At 42.0% G+C, this 20,780-nt stretch overlaps 1 protein-coding gene across 2 annotated transcripts in view; it reads left to right on the top strand.

The window, feature by feature from the left end:
* RPTOR (regulatory associated protein of MTOR complex 1) overlaps positions 1 to 20,780 on the top strand; it is a 297,707-nt gene that overhangs the window by 108,145 nt on the left and 168,782 nt on the right. For both annotated transcript variants that reach the window (XM_065415691.1, XM_065415690.1), the window contains exons 5-6: positions 2,729 to 2,875; positions 16,705 to 16,880. In XM_065415691.1, the coding sequence (XP_065271763.1) occupies positions 2,729 to 2,875; positions 16,705 to 16,880 (323 nt within the window). The remainder of the gene's footprint in view (positions 1 to 2,728; positions 2,876 to 16,704; positions 16,881 to 20,780) is intronic.

The following is a 20,780-nucleotide window of genomic DNA, read 5'->3' as shown; positions in this document are numbered from 1 at the left end:
TGGCCTAAGTGGCCCCCTCAAGTATTGAACTCACAACCCTGGGTTTAGTAGGCCAATGCTCAAACCACTGAGCTATCCCTCCCCCCCTCCACTGAGGTTCTCAAACTGTGGCTCGGGACCCCTGTTTTAATGGGGTCGCCACGGCTGGTGTTAGACTTGCTGCGGTCTGGGGCTAAAGCTGAAGCCCAGTGGCTTCAAGGCCCAGGTGACAGGGCTCAGGCTTTGGCTTCAGCCCGGGGTGGCAGGACTCAGGTTACAGGCCCCCGGCCCAGGGCTGAAGCCCTTGGGCTTTGGCTTTGGGCCCCCACTCAAAGTGGCGGGGCTCAGGCAGACTCAGGCTTCAGTCCCCCCTCCTGAGGTCATGTAGTAATTTTTGTTGTCAGAAGGGGGTCGCGGTGCAATGACGTTTGAGAATCCCTGTACTAAAGAATTACTTTCCTGGGAGTGGCTGGGAGCACTTGGCCCAGCTTCCCCTGACCATCCCTCAGACCCAGGGCTGCCAGGTGTCACACACATCACAGATCTGTCACACCTGCCCACAGCTCAACCGAAATGTCATGTGTAGAATCCAAGAGGGAAAGGAGATGCAGCAGCAGATGGCCTGGCTGGCAGGTCCCACATCCCAACCCCAGAGGCGCCAAGTCCTCAGAGACCTTAACCAGCCTGTTCTCAACGAGCCCCCTAGCTGGATCCCAAACAGTTGCCCTCCAGATGGATTCCAACTATCAGTCTCCAGACAGCAACAACCCACCTATTACAGCACCTACCCAAGCCCAACTGCATCCAGTACTTCTACATCAGTACCCAGGAACCCACTAGACAACAACTGGCACATCAGCGACCCCAGACACTCAAACACCCACTCATCTACTACAGCATCCATGGACAGCTATCTATCCCCCACCACCATCTGCCTGAGCCTCAGAGCTGCCAGGTTTTGTGCAGATCCATGTCTTGCCGCTGCTTGGGGAAGGGTGTATTGACCATATGCTGCCATTTATGGTTGTATGAAAATTATTTGCAATGTAAATTATTTGCTGAATTTATTTGCATAAAACTAGTTTTGCTTGAAATTTTCCATGTTCTGAAGATTAACTAGAACAGGGATCGGCAACCTTTGGCCCACGGCCCGCCAGGGTAAGCACCCTGGCGGGCCGGGCCGGTTTGTTTACATGCCGCGTCCACAGGTTTGACCAATCATGGCTCCCACTGGCCGCGGTTCGCCACTCCAGGCCAATGGGGGCAGCGGGAAGCGGCGGCCAGCACATCCCTCGGTCCGCGCCACTTCCCGCAGCCCCCATTGACCTGGGATGGCGAACCGTGGCCAGTGGGAGCCGCGATCGGTCGAACCTGCGGGTAAACAAACCGGCTTATCCTGGCGGGCTGCGTGCCAAAGGTTGCTGATCCCTGAACTAGAACATCTCTTGAAGAAGAGTATTCTTCAAAAGGGTTTTGAATTAATGATATTCTGCATTTTCAAATACGGCTTGTTCTTCCCTTTAAATGGCTTATCACTTCAGACTTTACACATAGGTAAATGTTCATAGAATCATAGAATATCAGGGTTGGAAGGGCCCTCAGGAGGTCATCTAGTCCAACCCCCTGCTCAAAGCAGGACCAATCCTTAAGAATGTTCTTAAGAATTTGAACATTAGATAAGTTAACTGTTTTTGTGGTGGGTAATTTAAATCCCACTGAATTTAAATGGGAGTTATAGGCCCGATTGTCATCCTAATGATGTCAGTGGTCGTTTTTGTAATTAATTTTATGGGGAGCAGAATTGGACACTGTACATGAACGTGAGCATGTTGCCCTCTGGCTGCAGTTTAGAAAGAACATAAAGCTATGTGATGCTAGGAAAGATTTTTGTAGCTCAAGTTTTTTGGAGGTGAAGGATTAGGGTTACAGTCTCAGTTCTGCAGCTCTGTGTTTTATATAAAGAGGGAGTATAGCCGCTCCATAGCTAAGGCTGCAATACGTGTCGTATTTTAAGGCTTTTTTTAAAAATCCCTCTTGTAGCTCAAAAGAAATAAGACCCTCATGCCTTCAATTTCCAGTAGAAAATACAGCACTTACCAATTGCAGAAGCTGAGTTTATGGGAGCTTCACGTAGTTAGTCAGGCTTTGTAGGATTTAACTTCATCAATTAATTTTGAAAGCTGCACAGTTGTTGTTGTAAAGGCTGCAATAAAACAGTGAAAGGGTCTCATTAAACCAACACTAGAGATGTCTGCTGATGGACATCTTTGCTGTAAGCCGCCATTTTAAGTTATGTCCATAAAGTTTCCAGTGCCAAGTATATTTGACCTTAAATTAAATTAAAGAGCCAACCTATTTCTGAAGTTGAAGCTTTTTATGACTTCTTACTTTCTGTGTCCTGCATCAGTATTACAGGGGCCTGAAATGAACATACACTGTTGAATGTCAGGTTACACCTGCTAACATGCTTCAAAGGAACCTTGAAGCAGATTTTAGAATTTGTAAACATTCAAGCTCAATTTAGCAGGCAAGTAATATGACAGAAACTGTTTGCGTATTACATTTTTGAGTGGGGTTGTCATGTAGAATCAGCAATAGGCCCTGAACACATGCAGACTTCCATTCTATGATTTCAAAAGTAGAATTCATGGAATGCATATTTCAGTGCATCAGAGACAAAGGCTCTACCATCAGCTGTCATTCTCTTCATGTATATAATGTCCACTTTTTATTTTGTTTCCTCTTACAGAACTATACTCAGTATATTCCACTATCCATATATGACCTGCAGACTTGGATGGGCAGTCCCTCCATTTTCGTCTATGATTGCTCCAATGCTGGCCTTATTGTCAAGTCATTCAAGCAATTTGCACTACAGAGGGAGCAAGAGTTGGAGGTGAGACCTTAGTGAATTGCCAAAATCTTCCTGTGGCTTCATTTCTCTCTCTGCTGGGCATTCGGGGTCTGATCCTGCTCCCCATTGACTTCAGTGGAGACAGGTTTGAGCCCATTATGAGACAATAAATATTTTTTAAAAATGAGTTAAAAAGCAAGTTAATTTGGAAAAAATCATGTCACTCCAGTGCAAGCTTTCTGGCTCTGTATGCCATTCTTTTATAGTCAGAATCATTTTTATTGCAAGTACTAATTAAGTGATAACGCTAATAGAATCAGTTTGTGCCTTAATAATCTTTGCTGCTGAGATGAATGCTGAGGTGAAGCAGAGCCATTTATTTTAGCTGCAGTAGACCAATACAGATTTGGATTCCAGTAGTGTTTCTTGCTGTTGTACCGAATGCATAAATGTTAAACTAAATGATTTAAGACTGATAGACAAAAGGACCTATTGTTGATCACTTTAACTTGACAGAATACAAAAGTGTAACCTTGTGTTTCTAATGAAAAGACACTTTTCATTATAGTTTTAATTAGAATTTATTGGAGTAAATATGGATTGTGAAGAGGAATATATGAAATAACTTTAAGGTGCTTTCCCTTTGTGCACTAGATGCTTAGTGCAGCAGTGTGTCAGAAACTGGATGTTGTAGGCAAGCAAGTATGTGATTGGATGTTCTCCCTAAGCGTTAGCCCATTTGAAAAGCAGCCTGTTAAAGATTCGTTTCTTATACTTCCATAGCACTAAGTCAAATACTTTTAAAACTTTCAATATGTTTAACAGGGAATATTGGTCAATCAGGCAACTGGCTGGTGTTACAAACATGATTCCATGACACTTATTGAGGGTGTGCTTGGTTTTAATTTTCTTAAATAGAATGAACCCCAGTGTTGAATTTTGCAGTGACTTTCTGGCAAGTAGAGACTCTCTCTTTCCCTCTTAAAGAAACACGCCAGTCTAGTAACAGTTTAAGACAGTTAGGTCTTCTCATCATCCCATCTCTTTATAAGTAACGCTACCAGTCAGTGTGCCAGCGTTTGCAGGTTCCTCACCGAGGAAGGACGTGACACTGAAAGGCCCAGATCTGTATTGGCAGAGATGTGTGTTGAGTGTTACCGTTTTTTCAGAACAAAAAATGGAAAAAGTTGCCATTATGTCCTGTGTTCCTCTCATCCTATAGCTTTTTTTATTCTGCTGCTTGTAAGCCTCACTTCTCTCATGTTTATCTTTCAACCATCACTCACCCTGCCATATTTATTGCTGCTTTGTTTTTCTGTGTATAGATTCTGTCCTTCCGGGTGTTCTGTTTTTCTTTCTTCTTCTTCTTCTCCCAGAGCACAGGCATAAACTGATTGAGAAAGATGCCTCACTCCAGCTCTTTTCTTTCCCCAGTTGTCCTCTGGTTTTCCTTACCTCCCCTTCCCCTGCATTTCTCTCCCGACTCTCGGTTCTCCTTTGCTGCCGTTGGGCCCTAGGGTGACCTGAAGCTATTCTGGGCGCAGGGTAGTTCCTGTTCTGGGTAGGTGAGATGGCTAGTGTGCACTGAGGGGACAGACAATGCCAAACTGCTGAGGGGGTTGCTGCTCCGCCGGACCTTTCAACACTGCAGTACCACGGCAGCACAGGTGGGTGGCTGGGCAAGCGCGTGGGACCACGTTCCTAGGAGCTCGAGCGAAACTGGGACAAAGCTCCAGAATAATAGAGTGGGCTCAAAGACAACGGCTATCCTTCCAAACCAGGATATCCGGTTGTCATACGCAAGTTGTTGAAACAACCACAGTTGGAAAGTGTAGTCTCTGCTATCCAACAAAAATGCAAAAAGTTTGTCTGGCTTTCAGGATTTTTTTCCTTCTGCCAAAAACTTGAAAACCCAAACAACAAAAGTGTCTTCAGATGACTCCTCTTTAACTGACAACTTTCTCCCTGTAATTTGTTATTTAAACATTTTATTTCCCAGGTTACAAGTCCAACTTTTCTGTCCCCGGTATCTTAAGTACTCTAGGTGTGTGGTGAGCACTGCTGAGGACTAGTTTACTAAGGGAACTGTTTTTTAATTTTATACAAAGTATTCAGAATAGAAGACTTTCATACATCCTATTTAGAAAAATATAATACCTGCAGTTTCTTACATATTAAATTTTAATTCTGTATGCAGAAGATAAAAGTAAGAATTAAAATAAAGATTATTTCAGGTGGCCAATCGGTGATGGTGTAATTTTATATTATGTTTTGTAATTAGCTTAGTTTTTATCTTGGTGCTATTTTTAATTAAGAGTTTGTTTTTCCACTAAGTTTAATGTTGTTGGCTATTGTTCAGATAGTCCACTGCATAAATAGCGGATATTAAAAACACAAAATCTGTTCATAGTTAATATCTCAAAACATTTGTTAATTTCAGTACATATTGTGATTCCACTTTTGAATAAAAATTATTCAATACATTGAGGACTGAAAACGTGAGCTGCATTCATTTGTTGCCTGTTAAAACTATTTATATATTTGTGTCTTAAAAAAAATTGACCTACTAGATTATAGACTCATGAAATATTTGACATACTTTTTTTTGTCTGTGATAGTAACAGAGATTAAGGGATGACCAGATGGTGTGTTGAGCTAGAAAATCAGAGGAAATGGTATACATAGTGCTTAAAAAAAAATGAAAAAAGTAGAAATTTGAAATAAATAAATGGACAGATCACACAGCCTTCTATATGAAACATGAATGTAGTCATGAGCTCCTGGGAATACCCTCTATTTCAGGATATAGTCATTACTTTTACATTTCTTTTTTAGTGCAAATTCTTCTTGCTGAACGTTGGTTATATTTGAGATTGTCTGAGGATTTCAGATATTTATACTAAAATTTCATTTATTTACCAAAAATTTTTAATTGACCCAGAGCTTCCTACTTATTCACACTGTTAGACAGTGTAGACATGTGTTTATTATTGCTGCTCTTCTATTCACTCTCCCATTTTCCTCCTATTGTTTGTCAAAATTCATTGCCTCTTGTCCTAAATTAGATGCCAGTTGTGCAATGAGCTGTGTGTAGGTGGATCCTTGTGCAGTGCCCCAATGAAGTCAGTTGGGCTCCGTATGGCTGCAGGGGTCTGCCTACACACAGCCCACTGTAAGATTGATTCTCAGAGATCATGCCACCTGGTGTGTTTGTGTAGGGCCCAGCATATTGTGGCTCCAGTACTGACTGACTGGGATCTTTGACCAATATTGTAATGTAAATATTACACACACACACACACAATTTGCCGAAGGAACGTTTATTAATATTCCAAAGTCAAGCACACAAAAGTTAGGAAATGCGCTGGTGTAGCACATCCTTTTATGATACAGGTATTTGGAATCTGGTATCTGCCACTGGAAGAACTGCCAGAAGGATGTCCCTATCATAACTGTTACTGCAGGAGGTGTAGAGGTAATGGTGGAGTTGTTCAGGAGGTAGCTGTAAGATGTTACAAATTAAAACTAACACATCAGTTGAGGCTATAGGGATTCTTGAAGGAGTTACAATTAATCCAAACAAATTTTCTGTACATATATTATGTGCCTTCAGTTCCCACTTCATAGGATAAAACAGTAATACATAATAAGTTAATACATTTCATCTATTTAAATAAAAGGTAACATTAATGCTTTTCCAACCTCTGCTTTCTTATATTGGAAGATGTAGGGTAGTGCAGAAGAAAGGAGGTTATTATGCAATGCACCTTAGATAAAGCTAGGTATTGGGTATTCTGAGATGTTTTAGGAATGAGTTTTTAGGTTACTTGCCTGGGACTATAAGAATTCTGTATCTGTGTTTTTATGTTTACTCGTTAAATATTTGTCTTCAATTAACTTGACTTGATCCATAGAAATTCTCCTTGTAAGCCTATGGAAGTGTATATTAGAGGAGATTGTGTTTGCATCCATTTAGATCTGTCTTGTTGATTTTTTTTTTTTAATGCTAGTTAAAAACCAGGTGTTAGCACTGTCACTGGCTCTTGCTATGAAGCAGTGCTTCACTCCAGTGTCTCAAATCCTGCATTAACTCTTACAAGCCAGCATCCCATTAGGAGAGTTGTGTTTGAGTTTTAAGCCTCTTTTCAAAACCAACAGCCTATCTTGACATACTTCTTTCTGTCTGACCCAGACTAAAGCAATGCTGTGTGCTCCCTCTGGCGGCTCCCTGATGTGTTACATAAGAGTCAATTTTTAGGATTATGCTGATAAGACTGAAAATGTTGGTGCACCAATGGACAAGTGCAGTGGCACTAAGGTTTCAAATTTAATTTAAACTAAACATAAACCCTCTTCATAGTAGCTCAATATGCTACCTTTGAACTGTCTGTTTACCTTAAATTTATGTTTGTAGCAGTTTACCTCTGATTCAAGTTAACTGACACTGGAAGAGATTTTGCATGGGACAGCTTTTTCCGAAATGTGAATCTGATAATCTGTGTTGCCAGTAACCATTTGGGTTGGAGAATGTGGGAGATCCCGCAGACAGAGGCCTTTAATAATCGATGAGTTGTTCCTGCAATATGTGCAGCATTATGAGATTGCTTCATTAGTTCCATTTTGTTGTGCTTATGAGATGATGTAGATGTGTGTGTTAGGGATTTGTGTATGTATTCTGGGTACTTTATTCATAACCAGAGACGAGAGTGAAAACTTAACTTTCCCAGCTCTTTCCTCTTGCAGTTGCAATGTTTTACTTCTGGTGGTAATGCTCTCTACAGTTACATGGCACCAAAGGGCTTAGCGTAAGACCATAATTGGCCTTTTTCCTTGTGAGTATGAACAGCGTGAAAATACAAAGTACTCACTAAAGGAAGTACGTTAGATAGAAATGGCAAGTGTGGGATAGATTGGGAGTGGCAGAAGAGAACATAATTAGGAAAGAAGATGGAGACTAGGTTAAAGCAGTCCAACTTTAGCCGCACTCCATTTTTTCCTCCATCCTTCCATCCACTGTTCTCATCTGTTTCCCTTCGGAAGAGAAAATAGGGGGGCTAAGTGCCTGTAGATGTCTGACTGGGCCATTAAACCATTTACCAGGGCATTTTAGGCCAGGAAATAGAGCACATTTAATCTGAAAGCATAAAAAATTTAGTTAATGGTGGCTGTGGACAGTATGAATCATCCTAAAAGGTAATAGTCTGAATTCATATTGTGTCAACTACCTTAATATGTTTATTGTGTTGCTTGCAACAGTTAAGCAAACTCTAGATGAGTTTGCTACAGGAGCTAAACAGGCAAAACAAATGATAGTCTCATTACATTCCCAGGAGAACACTATTTTTTTTGCCTTGCAAGGTAGGTGTTTTACACAGAATGTGACTGTAGTTTGCATATGCATTAAATAGACAATTCTGGCAGATGATTTCTTCATTTCTGATTTACTGATTAGAGAGTCACAGCACTGGCTGTGGAAAGAGAACCTTAATTTGGGTGGGTAATAAGGCTAAATGTAAAAGCGTACATCTAAAAACAAAAAATTTAGGCCATACAAGATGGGACACTCTCTATTCTGAGTAGCAGTAACACTGAAAAAGATGTGGGTGTCATGGTGGATAATCAGCTGAATATGAGCTCCCAATGTGACACTCTGGCCAAAAGGGCTAATGCAGTCCTGGGATGAATAAACAGGGGAATCTCGAGTAGGAGCAAAGATATTATTTTACCTCTGTATTTGGCACTGGTGCTACTGCTGTTGGAATTCTGTGTCCAGTTCTGGTGCCCACAGTTCAAGAAGGATGCAGATAAATTGCAGAGGGTTCAGAGGAGAGCCACAAGAATGATTAAAGCAGGGGTCGGCAACCTTTCAGAAGTGGTGTGCCGAGTCTTCATTTATTCACTCTAATTTAAGGTTTTGCGTGCCAGTCATACATTTTAACGTTTTTAGAAGGTCTTTTTCTATGAGTCTGTACTATATAACTAAACTATTGTTGTATGTAAAGTAAATAAGGTTTTTAAAATGTTTAAGAAGCTTAATTTAAAATTAAATTAAAATGCAGAGCCCCCCAGACCGGTGACCAGGATACGTGCCATAGGTTGCCTACCCCTGGATTAAAGGATTAGAAGACATGCCTTATAGCAGGGGTTGGCAACGTTCGGCACGCGGCTCGCCAGGGTAAGCACCCTGGTGGGCCGGGCCAGTTTTATTTACCTGCTGACGCGGCAGGTTCGGCCGATCGCGGCTCCCACTGGCCGCGGTTCGCCGTCCCGGGCCAATGGGGGCGGCGAGAAGCGGCGTGGGCGAGCGATGTGTTGCCGACCCCTGCCTTATAGTGATAGACTCAATAGTCAAACAGACTATTTAGCTTAACAAAGAGAAGGATCAAGGGTGACTTGATCACAGTTTATAAGTACCAAACTAGGGAAAAGAGATTTGACAATGGGCTTTTCAGTAGGGTAGAGAAAGGTATAACATGATCCAATGGCTGGACGCTGAAGCTAGACAAATTCAGACTGGAAATACAGGCATACATTTATAACAGTGAGGGTAATTAACCATTGGAACAGTGGTGATGAAGGAGTCTCCATCAATGACAATTTTAAAATCAAGACCGTATCTTTTTACTAAAAGATCTGTTCTAGGATTTATTTTGGGAAAAGTCTACTAGATGATCACAGAGATCCCCTCTGATCTTAGAAGCAATGAAAGCTGGCCTAGTGGTCATCGGACTTTACATGAGGTCACCAGAAACTTACAAATGAAGTCCAACGTACGTGCAGATATACATGTAAATGCATCATGTTTTCATTGCATTGTTACTTGAATATGGAAGTGATTCCCTCTTCTAAGGTTTAAAACTTGCCTTGTCTCTTCAGTGACGGAGCACAAAAATAAGATATGGTTTGTGGCGGGTGGGGTGAGAAGTGTCTTGAGACGTCTGCATAATAGATGCTATCCTAGCGTTACTTGTCTTGTCTTGTTTGATGTGTCCCCAGAATAACAGTAAATTATAAAAAAGCATAAAATCCAGTTGCTGGAAATGATTTTTGCATAGAAATTCAGTAGCAGCGTAGACAACTGAACTAAGAAAGGGATGATCTGGAGAGACAGTATTGTCAGGGTGTAGGGAATCACTGATTTACACAAGTGAAGAGCTATGTAGAGAAACAGAATGAAGAAGTGGTATTCTGGAAAGAAGAAATGCGAAATATATTTTCTTAAATCTCAGTGGAAACACTGCAATTAAGAAAAATTGTTCCTCCTCAACAGAAATGCTGTTCCTGGGGGAGATGAGGGTGAAAGGCTGTAACTTCAGCTCAGAATGTTCTGAACATGCTAAAGCTAGCTCAGCTGTACCTGTGATTTGTAGGGAGGGGGAAAGAGATGAGGACTCTATTAGGTCTTTCCAATATAGCTTCCTCTCTTAATTAACTAAAAGGCTAGCGTTCGTTTCAAGAGTCCCTTTCTTTCTTACAGTATCTTAAATGGTTTCCAAAGCACTGAATGAGTAGTGCAGCGACCGTGCAAGCAAAAGGCAAAGCCATTCTGTGCTCATTGCTGGCTTGCCCACCATCCAGGACATTAAAGACTCTTATTTAGAAAAGGAGGGCTGCTAGGACACTAGGGTACTTGACTGTCTTCCAAAAGTGTCTTGGGATTGTTTAATTTCCACATGGATGGGCAATTAGGACCTTGGTTTAATACCTCATCTGAAGGACGATACAAATAACAACTCTCCTAAGCAAAACGAGTTTTAATCATATCCAAATAAATACAGAAATTACATAGTGTCTTGTAGATAAAAACCGTCCATTTCATTATAAATAGCGTTGAAGCCCTGGCATGTTATGCGGCTTGACAAATTCATGTCCTTGGTTTAAATGCCAATTTTAATGATTGATACTGTGCCTTTCTCTACTCCCTTTTTGTCACAATCTGTCCTGCAGAAAGCTACATTCCCTGCGCTCCCTAGGCATCTTTCAGATATGGAAGCCAACTTGATCTTTAGAAATTAGATCTGCTGCTGATGGTTTCCTGGGATAATGTCATACCTGGCATCAGTGGACACAGTAGTGTTAGTAGCCAGTGAGACATGCGCAGTTGTAGTGTGTGTAATGGGCTATTTTGGAAGGAGTTGACCTGATGCCAGTATAGGAACATGGCAGGTGAAATGGTGCCTACAAGGCAGGGACTAACCTGTTCAGAAAATACCCAGCGTGTGTATTTCCTTCGGCCCTGATCTCTCCCTGTGGTTTGTTCTGAGAGTAAAGCACCCAGCAATAGCTCTTAATTATCTAATTAACTAGCTGAGTGTATGTAAATATACCACAATTCTGGAGAACTAAGCAAGGTGCTTAAGTGCACCGTACTAACTGTGGCAAAGCAATAGGCTGGTTAATTTTGATGAATTTTCCTTAAAATTGTGACAGTTGCAACACCTAATTATGGGTCAAAGGAGAAATAGAAAGGTGCTGGTGGTAGGGGGGGATTATAAGGCCTTCTTTGAGCTGTGCTGAAATGAGGGCTGAAACATCACTTCTCGATGTGTTTTTCTACAGACTATATAATCTTTTTTTCTATTTTCAGCATCTTTTATTGTTTGAATTTCACAGCATTTTACCTTAAAGCATTTTACCCTGTTTTGTTCTCTATTTGTGTAGGAATTACATTCTGCTGTGGGTGTGCATGTTCCTTTTGCCTCAAATAGGGTACATGACTAACTACTTCTAATCAGAGCTGAGGAACTTCTATTTTGTTTTTTTTTATTTCTCCATCTTGAACTTAAATCTCCAAAAATTAGCTTAATGCCAGAGCAGCAGGATGATTTCTGGCAATGGCATGAAGTATCATGGGGAATTTTCCTAATCCACCATCTGCTGGAAGCAATTACTTCTTTTTTGTAGCTGCATTAATGTCTTCTGCAGGGATGAGGATTCTGACAACTGTAGAAATTCTGTGAAACCAGAAGGTCTGGCCAGCATTTGAAATAACTAAAAACTGCAACCTCCAGCCTCCATGTTAAGGCAAAGGCCTTCTGTTAATTTAACTTAAACATGCCTATTAATTCATAAAGACCTGTTTTCCTTGCATTTGCCTGCCTGCCTGCCTCTGATTTATGTGCATAAAAGTTTTGAATAACAGAGGTTTAAAATAGACTTATTGTCTCCCTTTGTGTTAATTACAAGTAGTGAGACTTACAAATCTGTTCCTTTTTCCTTCTGGCAAGTGCACCATTCACAAGTGGCAAAACTGAATACAGGTTAACTTGGGCAGCTATAATTTGTATCCAAAACAACTGATTTGCCATTTCACAGAAGTATATAGGGATTTCAGTTTAGCTGATAGCTAAAATCTCTATAAGGTAGCATTATTATTGACTTGATATACCATGGATTTTCCATTGTTCTTTGTACCTATTATCAGCAAAGAGTCCTGTGGCACCTTATAGACTAACAGACGTATTGGAGCATGAGCTTTCGTGGGTGAATACCCACTTCGTCGGATGCATGTAGACGAAGTGGATATTCACCCACGAAAGCTCATGCTCCAATACGTCTGTTAGTCTATAAGGTGCCACAGGACTCTTTGCTGCTTTTACAGATCCAGACTAACACGGCTACCCCTCTGATACTTGTACCTATTATGTCATCCCCATTCTCAGTAAAGACCATTGTTTTTTGTTGACTGAAGCTTGTGATCGGAACATGCATAACTTTGCCGTGAGATTGTCTGGTCTCACCAGCTTAGTATGTGTACTGGGGAGGTGGCGTATGAGGGAAGATGGTGACAGCTCAGAAATTAAAGAAATGTGAGCCATTATTCTCAGGGTGTTAGGGGTAAATTCCTTGTACTATAACAAAGCACCAGCATCTTTCTAAGCAGGTCTAGGATCAGTTATTTGCGGGCCATAATTAAGGTTAATATTTTGTCATGGTTATTTTTAGTAAAAGTCAGAGACAGGTCGTGGGCAATAAACAAAAATTCATGGGAGCCCTGACCTGTCTGTGACTCTAAAAGTAGCTTGGGGGGAAGCGGGGGGGAGTAATGACAGCTGGAGCCCCATGAGGGGGGACTAAAAGCCCAAGCCCCACCACCATGGGCGGCTGGGGGGGGGGGGGGGGGGAGCCATCCTGGCTCCAGCCACAGCCACGGGGACGGACGGGGACGGACTGGGAGGGCACACAGCCCCGCCTGTGGCTGAAGCCGTGGGGCGGGGGGAGCTTAGCCCCAGCCTGAGGCCTGCTGGCAGCTGAAGACAAACAAGTCACGGAGGTCCAGTAAAGTGATGGAATCCTCCAGGACTAAATCGTATCCTTAGCCATAAAGACAAGTTTGCAGAGTGTGTCTGTGTTTTTAAGATAGGCTCCTACTAGTCAGCTGAAGCCCAGCTTTTTCTTCATGGTTGGTTCGCAGTAGGAATGATTGTACTGAGGGACGGGATAGCCCAGGGAGTTCCAAAGCTTTCACCTCTAGGACTTGGCTTTAAATCTGACCAGGATGTCAGTTACCAAAAGTTGATACTCTGTATTGGCTTGATTGTTGTTTGTGGTCCAGATTTTAATGGCCAAGAGTTCATGTTCTATTTCTCATGATTAGATCCCCTTATTGGGCATCTCTGTGGAGAACTCAAGGATTAAACAGACCAAAGAGGATGAGCTACTCTCCAGATCAGAATTGAGGGGCATTGATGGGGAGTGACATGAGACAAGCTTGCCCTGCTGTTACCCATGCCATGCATACTCCATGGCCAGAGGATTTCAGTATTCACCACATTTCAGCCAGTATAAAATTCACTTAAACATGTTCCCCTAAAGAGCCCATGTACTGAGGATGCCCAGTGCGTACATCCTTCCTTAATGCATTAATTATCATCGCTAAAGCTGTTTGGATGCTCTGTATTTACAAATCTATAAATGGCAAACCTCCTCCATCCTGTCCACTACCCCCAAATCCCTTCCTGTAGTTATTTAAAATATCTGTTTTTAAAAATTAGTTATAACATGAGATATTTAAAAGATAAAGTTTAGGTTATTAGAGAAGTGCAGTAAATATGATCAGAGGTCCTGGGATTGCTTTGAGGATAGGTTCAGCTCCATCTAGGATGTAGGGCAGGGGTCCCCAACGCGGTGCCCGCGGGTGCCATGGCACCCGCCAGGGCGTCTAAGTGCGCCCGTGTACTGCCCGGCGGACGAGCATCCGCAAAATGCCGCCAACAAGCAGCGTCATCCAGAGGCATCGCCGCTGCGGCATTTTAGCAGCGACGCCTCTGGATGATGCTGCTTGTCGGTGGCATTTCGGCGGATGCTCGTCCGCCGCCATGGTCTTCCGTGGCTCGTCGTCTGGCGCCTGCCAGACGAAAAAGGTTGGGAACCACTGATGTAGGGAGATGACATCCATCTTAGCTGAGGGCAGCCTATCTGGTTTGAGAACAATGGGAGGTGGCAGCCATTTGGGAGAAAGGCAAGAAACCTGTATGAATGATGCAGCAGCTCCTGAGAGTGAATTTAAAAAAAAAAAAAAAGAAGAAACAAAAAATCTGAAACCCCTCCACAACTTTCCTAATGCATCTTTTCTATACTTCTCTGCAGCAGAGGTGGAAAGTTGCACTGAACTGTGTAGTGGGTGTGTAACATGGATGTACCTTCACAAAGGGCTCTGCTGAGCCCACCAAACTGATTTACACTTGTTGATTTAAACAAGATTAGAAACTTTGGCCTATAAATATTGCAAAGGGCTAGTGTATTGCCTAACTCAGTGTGAAAAAAGTGAAATCCTTCAAAAGCCATTTAACTTTGGTCATTAGGATAGCAAATTTTCACTTTTAGACGGGCCCTACTTCATTTTTGTTTGTAGTTCAAGTTGTTTATAGGTAAGGCTCAGATTTTGTCACAGATATTTTTAGTAAAAATCACAGACAGGTCATGGACAATAAACAAAAATTCACAGAAGCCCGTGACCTGTCTGTGATTTTTACTACAAATATCCCCCCACTGCCTGCAGGGGATGGAAGCTGTGGAGTCCCCCTGCTGCCTGGAGGCTAGGAGCTGCTTGGGGGCTCACTGCCTGCTGACAGCTCCAGCCCCGGGGCAGAAAATGTCATGGAGGTCTCTGGAAGTCACAGATTCTGTGACCTCCGTGACATAATTGTAGCCTCATTGATAGGGCAATTTTCCAGTCCTGTTCACTCAAGAAGCCTCACACACATTTGAGTCCAGAATTTTGGATGCTTGAAAGGGTGTTGTAGACACACACAAGCTAGTGTTTGTGTCTCTCTACCTTTTTAAAAAAGATACTGGAAGGAATACCTACGCTTTCCATAGAATCAGTTCTCTGAAAAAATCTCCCATAGCGCACACCCTTAATTGCTAGTGCACATGGATGTACCTTCACAAAGGGCTCTGCTGAGCCATTGTAATTGTAAAAACACACCTGGAATTACTGTTGCACAGTATCTCCATTTTACAAGATGATGTCTGGACAGACAAATTGAAGGTAAAATGATACAGCTAGATTGTCTAGCCTTGAAACACTGCAGCGCTTCAGTATAGATCAGGAGTCGGCAACCTTCGGCACGCAGCCCATCAGTGTAGACCAGACCTTATAAACACCCTCAGACCAGGCTTTGTCGTACTTTTACCAAAACCCTGCACATGCTCATATGGCATCCTACTATGCTGCTTACCCTTCGTTTCTTTAAAAATTGATTCCCACAAAGGACCTGGAGGGAAGGAATTGAATAGTACGTATGCAAACCCTATTCCCTGGCTGCTGCTGCAGGAATGCTGTTAGCTTAATGTATTCCGCCAGTGCACGGCTAGTGTGAAGGCAGCACTGACACATCTGTTAACTCTACCAATCTCTCTTTGTGACTCAGATTTGATGGCGGATTGTTCCCAAACCAATCATAAGTTTTAGCAAGGTTGTCACTGTAGACCTAGGAACTAATTGCTTGTTTAGAGCAGTCTGGTATTGCTGACGTTGTTTTAGCTCATCTGGTTGATGCAGAAAAGACTTGTTGTAATACAATTGTTCTGGTGACTGATGTTCACTGCTCTGGACAGAAGTTGCAATTCATGGGTATTTCTGGTCAATCCTGGGGAGGGACAGCTGCCTGTCCTCCTCCTGTTTGTCCCCTGCCTTTATTCTAATATTGACTTGCAAGCTGCACCTGCTGGTACCTTTGCTGACCTGACACCACACACTCCCCTGTCTCTCATTCACCCCATAAGAGAGCAGACGTTTCCTCTTTTAATTTAGGTGATTGTCTTTTGCATTTCTCCTTTCCTTCGGCAATACTCTCCTCCTCCCTTCAGCATGGCCTCGATTCAGAAGTAAGAGTGCTCATGGAAGCAGTGTGGGGAGTACTGAGGACTGTAGCAGTAAATACTCAGCCCTCATGACTCTGAGCTCCATCTAAAGCAGTCAGTCGCCTTTCTGCCATTCAGTTCTAAGCTATTTCCCCAATTTGTAGTTACTGAGAGTGGGCTGCAAAAAAGATATTTTTTGTTAAACTTTTTTCTCAGGTAGCACAATAGTTCTCAAGACTTATTTCTGCAATGCTTGATTCAAAGGTGGCAGGATCTTGTGGAGTAAGAATCCTGTGAAGTGGTGATCGGCAGTTTAATTTCTGTGTCCCAAGTTGCTGGTTGTTTTACTAAATATTGCAATACTACAAATGAGACAGACTGCAAATGTACACTTGAACTGTTCACTCCTGACACAGCTCTATCAGTGCCATTACTACTTTAATCATTGCTGAATATGGTGATGCATTCAGCCTTGGTAATTCTTAGCAGGTTGTTTTCAGATTTATTTTTCTGGATGGTTAAATCTTCTGACTGATGCCTTTTTCTTTTGATCTATCATCAAGGTTGCTGCAATTAACCCTAATCATCCACTTGCTCAGATGCCTTTGCCCCCTTCAATGAAGAACTGCATTCAGCTGGCAGCATGTGAAGCCAATGAATTGCTACCTATGATCCCTGACCTGCCGGCTGACCTTTTCACATCATGCCTTACTACACCAATCAAAATTGCTCTGAGGTGGTAAGTATCTCACTTGTTATGTGGGGGAAAAGCATGGTCTGCAAAGCTTGTCTGTTGAATTGATAGACTTGTTGATCTAGATTTTTTATCCACACTAAAGATCCTCTGCAGTACTGAATTACAGGGATTTGAAGAGCACACCTGGGACAGCATCTTATTAGTCAAAGCCAAGAAGGTGAAAATATTCGTAACTTGTTTATTACATTTTAGATTCCAGCTCGATACTTGGGTTTGCTCAGATTAAGGGATTTACTCTAGTGGAAATTAAAGGTATCTGCTTTTTCACAGGGCAGAAATACCATACAGCACAATGCAACTTTATTTTGTAAGTTATCTTTCATGCAAACTATATCCCAAATGTTGTAGGGTTGCGATAAATAGTACAGTAGTGTTAATAGCACAGCGAAAGAAATTAAGAGTTAAAAACAAGAAAGATGTATTGAAATGACATAGAAAGTTGAAGAGGCAGAGAGATACAAAAGCTTGGTCCAGACAGTAGCAACTGTACAAGAGCAAAGTTCTTGCACAACATTAGAGAGATGGTGTGGTGGAACAAAGAAGATATCTGCACTGGACAAGTGCATCGTGCGGGGAACTTCTGTGAGAGCTACCATGCTCAGTGCCCTGTGAGTGCTGAATGCTGTGGTGAATTAATCCACATGAACTGGGTACCCACCAAAGAACAGAAGGAGACCACCAAAGCTCATTTCCTTGATTCTCCGTTAAGATTCCAATTGCAGCCCCAGAATGAAAAGTCCAACGCCCTTTGATTAATTGAGTTGAAATAAACGTATAGTTAGGAGGTCTGGTCATTAGTATGTTCTACTTTGATCTTTGGTTTTGATATTAGTCCTTAACCGACTAAGGGAATTAGGCCTCTAGCTGTTCTATATCATCCAGATAAATACACTTTGTCTAGAAAATAGCTGATAGTGCCCTTGTCCCATGTGGCCCTGATTTGATCCATGTGGTGCCCTGGCATTTTCTTCCCACTTACATCATTGTGGAGTCGCAATTTATTTTTTGTTACGGAAGAGTCTGCTGCTTACTTTGAATGGCTGACATTCTCAGGCTTATTTGCGAGGGTGGTAGGAAACCTGTTCACTAGGAGATGCCGCTGTAATGGCTTAGCCCAGCCAACAGGAAGTGTGTGATGGATTTGGAGCTACTGTGTAACAAGTAAAGAATTTTCTTTGTCTGGTTTTACTGTTGTAAGGGGGGGTACTGTATTACTATTAATTCAGATTTAGCTTCAGACTGCCACTCATTTACCCACTTGAGGAACAATACTAGACCCAACCACTTTGAAGTCCCATCTCCAAACACTGTTGAGCTCAACAGGGTATCAAGGGGTAGGATCACAGCTGATCAATACAGGAGCACCCAAAGCCTGAGAAGCAAGACTAAGAGCTTCTGGGGAAGACAAACATAACATTCTTAACGAAGGGTGAGGGCGTTGTTGGGAGCTGCAGATGAGAAGTAGGTCTCACAGACAAAGACCCCAGAGGCCAGGGGTCTGGAGCAAAGATGGACCTTCCTAGTGTGTCTGCCAAGAGATGGCAAGCCTCTAGGTAAGATACACGTGCATATAGGCCTTTTATTTTAAAATCCTTTGTCTTATGCTCTGCTGTGTTCCTTTTGGTAAGATTAAACTTTACTTCGTTTTAAGAAAGCCAAAGGTCTCTGTATTAACCACTGGCCACCGCTTCTGAAGGGAAGACTTTAGGGTGCCAAGTCCAGTTGGGTGTGTTGAGTTGAGACACAGGATACTATAGCTTGGGTTCCAATCTAAGTGGGCGAACCACAGGTTTTCACCCCAGGACATGGGAAGGCAAGAAGCTGATCTCCTGAGGGTGTGACTTAGTGAGACCAGAAGAGGGGGCAGAAGTGCCCCTAGCCCGGTGATTGACAAAGTGCTTGCAGATTGGATGACTGGGCTGTCTAGAAGCCTCATTACTTTACCTGCCCAGATACTGAAGTCCTGTGGATACTGCCATCCTGGACCTGGTCTCCCACTGTCAAATTCAAAGGATGCCTGTATATATTTTTCTCCCTAAAGGTGAAAAAGAATGTTATGTTGTGAAAAGTAAGTCTCTCTCTGTATATAAGGAAACCCAGAGAGAAGCTACAGATTGTGAACAGAAAACAGTTCCAAAGAAATATTTTAAAATGGTATTGCTATTAACAGATAATTGCTGTCCTGAACAATAGGACACCTGGCATGGGGAGAAGGAGGTTTGGATTATACCACTTTGAAGTGAGGCATAGAATTTTGACTGTAAAAAGTCATATTCATTGATGCTAAACCCTGTACCCTCAGAAATACATTGATTCCTGTATTATAGTTGAGTGGTATTGGCATGCTCTGTATAAAACATACAAAAACCTACATTAAAAGAATGTTATTAACATTGCAAAGTCAAGAACCTAGAAGTTAGGAAACACCCTGCTTCATTGCATGTGGATTCAGAGGAGGATATGCTCCATATTCCGCAGAGAAGTTTGCTGTTAAAAGATTTGTGATTCTGCAGGTCAATAAATTTGGAAATCATGTATTTGGAAGAGACATTAAAGCAATGTCTTAAAGCTTTAATGTATATAGAGGATACGGGAAGGGTACATAAAAGATGATGGTCTTTTGTGTGGAGCCTTTCATTCTGAGCCTTTAGAAAACCATTCAGCCAGTTCCAGCACATATACTTACATAGGCAAGAACAGAGACTATTTGCAGTTTTAGCCACCTGGGAGCTTTTAGTACACTTGAGTTATTAATGTAATTCAGCAAAATAAATTTGGGGTAAAAAATTTACAGTTTTTCCTTTTTTATTGGTTAGTGTGGGAAGAAAAATTGCTGCTTGCTGTACCTTAATGTCTTTATGCACCAGGGCTCCAAATGATTTTCATGACTTATCAAGAAATATAACCTACAAATCAACTGCAGTGTGGTTTTTCCCCTGCTTGTAGCTTCCTATTATACTTCTGAGCGTTCAGCATGACTTCCTATGTAACTTGTGTGTGTGTGAAAGCTACAGAGTGAGGTGCAAGTTACCTGAATAGGGGTGTGCGCAGGATAAAACGTACCTGAGGGCAAACTTGGATCATCTCCTCTAGTGGAACCCAATAAGGTTGCAAAAATTCATCACATTTTCAGTTGCAAGTTCTTCGGGGCCCAGTCTGATGCACACTGTGCCAATATAGCAGGAGAGGACTGCCCTCCAGAGGCTCAACCATCCCTCCTTTCCCTGAGCTGGCTGGACTTCGGGAGCATTTTGAAAGCAGCATGCTCAGATTCATTTGAAAGCACCATGTTTTGTTATCAAGAAGTTTCCCCTACCTAATAATATATCGTCTTATGGTTGTTTCTGTGGCATCTGCCATCCCAAAATGCACTACATACTATATATATAGGAACCACTTCACCCACCGCTGAAATATTTTTATGATCATTAACAATTCAAACAACAAATACCCAACAGTTTAGGACAGAAAGTAAACACTATATAGGATGGAAACTGCGAGCATTATTTAACAGACAGTGTAACTTCCCAAATTTGGCAGGACACCAGAGCAAACAGCTATAAAAGTGAACATGTCACAGGGTTTTTTAATGACTACAAGTGGTAAGGGCCTTGCTTTTATATTCTCTGAAAGATGGTACTTCTGGCATCATGGTGTCACCCCCAGCATGTTAGAAAACATGTTCTAATAGCATGAGTTAGACAGTGCATCAGTCTTTTCCTTGGAATGCTGTCTCTTTGTGCCACAACTGTAATCATTTGTATATGATTTAAATTTGTTTTGACAACATCTAATATATGAGAGGTTAGCAAATAATACAGGGATGAGTATGAAAGTCTGAGTCAATAGCAAACAAACCATAACAATATTTAAATGTAGTTT

This window comes from Emys orbicularis, chromosome 13 (genome assembly GCF_028017835.1).
Source record: "Emys orbicularis isolate rEmyOrb1 chromosome 13, rEmyOrb1.hap1, whole genome shotgun sequence".
NCBI lineage: Eukaryota > Metazoa > Chordata > Testudines > Emydidae > Emys > Emys orbicularis.
The sequence above is the reverse complement of the archived record's forward strand: the minus strand, read 5'-3'. Positions and strand labels throughout refer to the sequence as shown.